The sequence below is a fragment of the Anneissia japonica genome, unplaced genomic scaffold (genome assembly GCF_011630105.1).
Source record: "Anneissia japonica isolate Jap-2015-1 unplaced genomic scaffold, ASM1163010v1 scaffold287561_len11038_cov120, whole genome shotgun sequence".
Classification (NCBI taxonomy): Eukaryota; Metazoa; Echinodermata; class Crinoidea; order Comatulida; family Comatulidae; genus Anneissia; species Anneissia japonica.
The window spans coordinates 5,056-10,981 of record NW_022746525.1 but is presented as its reverse complement, the minus strand read 5'-3'; the positions used below and the strand labels follow the sequence as shown (position 1 = coordinate 10,981).

At 35.9% G+C, this 5,926-nt stretch overlaps 2 protein-coding genes across 2 annotated transcripts; both read left to right on the top strand.

Annotated features, from left to right (window-relative positions):
• Positions 1-587: 587 nt before the first annotated feature.
• Positions 588-4,175, top strand: LOC117120235 (the record flags this gene model as incomplete). Its single annotated transcript, XM_033265249.1, has 5 exons — positions 588-761; positions 1,003-1,296; positions 1,878-1,961; positions 2,431-2,546; positions 4,070-4,175. Coding segments are annotated over 5 exons (774 nt in total), but the record flags the coding sequence as incomplete, so codon positions are not given.
• A 156-nt stretch (positions 4,176-4,331) lies between these two features.
• LOC117120237 lies at positions 4,332-5,920 on the top strand. Its single transcript, XM_033265250.1, has 2 exons — positions 4,332-5,042; positions 5,287-5,920. Exons 1-2 carry the CDS (start codon positions 4,604-4,606, stop codon positions 5,811-5,813), a joined length of 966 nt encoding a protein of 321 aa, XP_033121141.1. The 5' UTR covers positions 4,332-4,603; the 3' UTR covers positions 5,814-5,920.
• The last annotated feature ends 6 nt before the right edge of the window (positions 5,921-5,926 follow it).

Genomic DNA, 5,926 nt, shown 5'->3' with positions numbered 1-5,926 from the left:
GGGGTTACATTGTAGTTCTATGATGAAATTAATTTGCTGGGTATATTATTTTAATAATCAAAGTTTTATTCTATGGATTATTACTATATTTGTAAATGTACTTAGGTCATTTGATAGGACTAAACATACTTAGAAACCATTAAGTTTTGATGCTGTTAACATTTACAATACATCAAATAATGATGGCAGTAGAGAATAAGCCGATGTATAAATATATTATAGGCTCAATAATATCACGAATAGCATTGACGTAATCACTATTCTGTTTCAGTGGCGTATCTTGAAATGGAGGGGAAGATGAGGTGGGATAGGGTGGGGATGGTTAACTGTGGGTAGGAAAAGTTGATGACTACGGCGCTAGCTCGCCAAATAACGTGAATTTTGTTTAATACTTGAGCGTTGTTTTTGTTTTTTAAAGGTGTGACTGGGGGCCTAGTACTTTTTTCTGGGTGCACCCCTCCCACGCATTTCCTTTCCTTGCACCCCCCGCACCTTCCACGCCACGTACCCTCTAGAAACAAAACTGATATTTTTTCTGATAATTATTGTATTCAGCATTTTATAACCTTCATGTAATCATTATATAGACCGCTCCAGTAATGATACAGTATTGGCGTAAGTTCGTTGAAGAAGGAATTCTTGCGGAACAACTAGTTCGTCATTTGTGGAGAAATGAGCTTACTGCCAGTCCTGATGAGAATGACGTCATCTTTGTAGACTTCATTGAAATTATGAAGACATTTGGACTTCTCTTTGAAAAGGTATTCATATCATATGTATTATTAATATGTTTATTATATGTTTATTTCATACCGGTATTATATATTTAAATACATAATTGACACAAAGAAAAACGCAATTTCTGCAGCTATCTTTTTCAGTATTTGTTAACCATTATATCGAACTGTTTTTGTCCATGGCACAACTTTAAGCCTCCACTCGTACAGCTTGTATGACTATCTAATTTTATATTTATGTTTATGTTTTTATTTTTTATCCCAGGGATCTCAGAAAGGCAGTAGAATGTTCATCGTTCCTTCTAGGATGAGCCTTAAAACAGGCAACTTGAATGTTGGGAAAGACGACGAGCAGACAGTATCGGTTTATGTGACCCCCAAAGACTTTCTCCCTGACGCTGTGTACAACCTCTTGGTAGTTAAATTCCTAGATCTCAGTCAGGACAAAGCGTGTAGTGGAAACCCAGAATTGTTTCAGAATCAGGCTGAAATAGATTTTGACGATATGCATTACTTGAGACTCGGATTTGTGTGCATTAACAACAAACGGTCACTGAAGGTAATCATGTTTTTTCAGAAAATTAACACATTCCGTTGGTCTATTTTATGCTACTGCATTCATACTACTAACTATTCATGATGGAGGAGCCGTGAGAAATTGAGGGAACGCTAGGTAACTGCGCAGACGCGGGTCCAGCAGGGGAGCACAGAGGGAGTGTGCCCCCTCTTTTGTCATTAAATTTTAAAATTTCAACACATCAATGCTATGTATTTAAAGAAGCGCTACTCACTTAGATATTCTGAAATGTTGTGATCTTCCTCCCCCTCCCCCAACCTTTTTGAAAAATTCTGGATTTGCCCTGCTGCGATAATAAAGTGTTGACATCATTTTAACTACCAGACTAATATTTATGCTTAATAAATTTATATTGTTGGCTCAGGAACGTAAATCCGTAGGCATGCACTCCCCATTCCCACAAAAATACGTGATTGACTGTGAATGATGGTGAGGATACAGAGCAGATAGTATGAATATGACAACATCGCCCAAATCCAACCATAATCCAACCAACAATAATTTTTTAAGTAATTTATGTTATCTAATATACCTAATTATACGGCTTCTTTTTCTATGAACAGTTGGAAATAAAACGGAGAACAGAGATAGATGAAGAAGGTAAAAGAAATCCAGCATCAAAGCCAACACCTATCGCCTGCATGGAGGTAATTTTTATGATTATTAACTGCTTCAATTGCAGTAATCATATTATTAGGGCTGTGCGTGTTAACATTTATTCATCGTTTTCAAATCAACTTTTCAAATCATAAAGTATTCTTTCTTATTAAATGCCTTTGGTATTTATCGATTAATTTCCATTTAAAAGCACTAGTTTTCTGTATTTTTTATGTAAAGAAATTGTTTGCTAAAATATATGTAACCATTGTTTTATGGTTTATTACTTTTAAGTTATATTTATATTATATATACAGTAATTTCTACCAATGTGTTTTTGGTGAAGTTTTTCTTTTCTTTGAGATTTTACAATTTATTTTTTACACCAATATTGTAAGGAAGCAATATTGCCATACAGGTTTAATTTTAATTAATGAGAAATTGAATCGATGTGTATTTTATATTTTCAATACTACTACGAGTGTATGCCATAACTTTAAATGTCATTTGTTTTTACAGATCTTACATGTTCTTAAGCGTCATCTTTATGACTTCTATCCTTCTGAAGATGGCGTCAGTTCAACCTTAAGCATTCTGTGTCCAGTTTGCTCAGTAATTGGTTTGATCCAGGGAAAGCTTGGGCCGGGGGGGGCGGGGGGGGGGGGGGGGGGCCAGGGGGGAAATTGGCCCACCCACTTTTTCTACTGGATGGGCCTGGCTCCCCCCAACTTTTTTGACTGTTCCCAACATCAGTGACAAACATTTTCGCAATTTCATTTTTATTATTAATATTATTATTATTATTATTATTATTATTATTATTATTATTATTTGGTGCTTAGACATCTTGTTTATCCTTATAAATTGACCTGATATTATTATTATAAAATATAATTTTTTTTTTTCATTTTCATTAAAAGTTCCCTTTTTGAGTTGAACAACGAAATGTTGATTGACGTCTGTATACGTCTGTATATAAGTCTGTAAAGTTACCCTGAAACCCACCCTCGAGCATGAGAATAGAGAATAGACTCGCCCGCCTTCGTGCATTCTGTATTTTGGCATATGGTGGGAGGTCCTCTTTATGGGGTGACGCTCTTTATGTAAAAAATAAAATGTACAATAAGTGTAACTGATTGGCTTAGAGTAAACCTTCAAACCAGCGTAACATAACCACATTTAAAATTCATTTAACGAAAACAATAAGATACTTAATTAGGCCATATTTTAAAATAGAGTTCTATGAAGGTTAACTACAGAATTTACAGTACACTGTAGTTAATGTGTTGTAAAAACTGTATTAAATAAACAAAATCTTTCGAATAAAAAAAATATATATATACATATATTTCGCTTGACATTAGGTAGGCCTATTAGTCATTGTGAAACAAAATGATAGGCTATGTCAAGTGTTAGGACTATATTAAACAGTGGTGGATTAAATGGAGAGCCCAGCCCCAACCTCCTAATTTTTTTTCAAAATTATTTTTTTTTAAATGAAGGAAAAAAAATTATATTTAACTTTTAATCTGAGAGTGCCATTCTGACCACTTAGAGGTGTCATAAAAGTTGGAGTAGGCCTATAATAATTTCAGGGTTACTATAGAATTAGAATATAGAATGCCACTGACCATTTAGAGGTGCCATAATCATATTTTTTCCCTTAGCCCCAACTGTCGTGGTGCTGAAGTGGGTGAACATTCCATTAGTAAAAGACCCTCCCTGGGTCCCTTCTATTTTGACTTCCTGGACCCGCCACAGTTGGAGTAGGCCTCTCATTTCCGGGCTACTATAGAAGGGTAATTTTTATCCATCGGGGGAAAAGTGAAGGTTTCGTTGGAGAATACCCATATCAAGGATAACCCTCATGATTAATAATTCATTGAGATCGTGGAAGCAATCCCGACTTCGACTTTGCTCGGAAATCAATGGTGAAGTCTGAGAGTGCAATTTCTGATCTAGCGGTGCCATAATCAAAAATGTTCTTACCTCTGCCCCAAGCATGGTGGAGCTGAGGTGGTATAAATCCTCCATCTGCGAAAGTACCCAGTGGCAGATTCAAGAGGGCTTAGTTGCCCCCCGCCCCCATAAATTGTAAAATTTTTTTTTTTAAATGAGAGATATTAAGAAAATTATATTTAAATTTTATGTTTGGTAGTGCATCTGGTGGCCATCTAGAGGTGCCAATATCACAAAAAATAGTAGATCCTTTACCTGTGAAAGTAACACCCCCTCCCCCATTGCCCCCCTCATTCCGCCACTAAAAAAATAACAACAAGTATGAAGTCATATTACAGTAGCTTGATGCCTGTAAAATAACTAATCAAATTCACCAAACTTCATCAAAAAAATGTGTAGCTTCGCTCCCTTAGTGTCCTGCGGGATCTCAGCCTAGATGCTCGCTTTGCTTGCATACTGGACCTTATGAAATGCCCCCCCCCCACTTTCAAAAACGTTCTGCCGTCGTTGAATTTGGATATATTATTTTCAATGCTCAGTATATACTGTGCTTGTATTATGTTAAACAGTACATGATTCGAATTGTAAAAAAGTTAATTTAGAAACATTTGTTTAAATTTTATTTGCATGCTTTAAAACCTGAATTTGTTATTAATTAGATTTGAGCTTCAGCAAAGAAATCAGGAATTCCTACGCCCTCCAAGTATTAACCACTGACCTGGGAACAGAGAAAATGCAAAAGTATTTCATGAGGAAAGGTAAACTGAGAGGCAAACATGAGGTCGAAAAGTTTCTCTCATGGCAGAGAAAAAATGGACCTTTAAAGGATGTAGACTTTGGAGACGAAGCAACAAAGATTTTCACAGCAGATGTGGACATCGACTCGTTCGATATTACCATCCTGATGTCCTTAATTCAACACTGCTTTAGTCCTCAAGGCGATAAATTCTGGGAGCATCCACCAGATGTTCAAGACAAGTCTGAACTGGCAAATTTGAGACGCATTCAACTGTACAAAGAAAGCACTCTAGACTGCAGTCATAGCAACAGGACTACAGATGTAGAGTTTGAGAAACAGTGGAAGGAACTTGCCACGATCTTTAGAAATATCGGAGTTCCCATTGAAGACATTCAGAAATACCACAAGCTAAGCATAGCACTACCAGTTAGAGGTAAATCTTACTTCATAGAATTTGTACTTTGAAATATGGAACAAATGAATTTGATATTATTAATTTCTATATTCCATCAGGCAGCAGTTTAATATTACATACTAAACTGCTAAAGAATGAATAATTAAGATTGCAACTAAACGTATTGCCATTGAAACCAACTATAACATAGAGTAACCACTTGATTTAAACATTTGTATATACTGTATTTGCTAATTTTGATTTACCTTTTTATTTAATATAGGATTTGAGCAGGAAAACGTTGAAGAAATCAGAAATTTCCAAGTTATTCTATCAGCTGTCGTTTATGTCGGCACTGTAACTATGAGGGAATACTTCTTGGAGGTTGCTAATCAAAGCAAGACAAAACAAAACAAGGCTACTAAACTAGACAAAAAAGAAGTTGGACAATATCTGATGAATGAGAAACGAAAAGGTAGCTTCAAAAATGTAAAAATTACTCCTGAGCAGAACGCAAAGATGTTCACACCAACAGCTGACATTGACACGTTCGATATCTCAATTATGTATTTGATAATCCGTAACTGTTGTTGTAGCATTCCATACTCATTTTGGAACAACCCAGATAGACTGACTAACTTGGTACACATCCATCGCTACAGGAACACAAAGCTTGCACATTCTCCCAACAGTAAAATGACAAATAAAGAATTTGAGATCGAATGGAAGAAAGTGAGAGCAATGCTACACGCTGCTGGTGCTTCTTTAAATGACATTGACAAATATATGGGGCTAAGATTTATAAACTAAACGAATACGCCTACAGGCATGGAAAGGCGAAACAGGTATGGTTAGATATTACTGTACTATGATGTACAACACTCAACCGACGTCATGGAACTGACTCACTGACGTCATCATAA

Bases quoted from the DNA above. Each gene is read 5' to 3' on its own strand.
- LOC117120237 (XM_033265250.1), top strand. From the start codon at position 4,604: ATGCAAAAGTATTTCATGAGGAAAGGTAAACTGAGAGGCAAACATGAG. The intron at 5,043-5,286 runs GTAAATCTTACT...TATTTAATATAG, and splicing joins CATAGCACTACCAGTTAGAG to GATTTGAGCAGGAAAACGTT.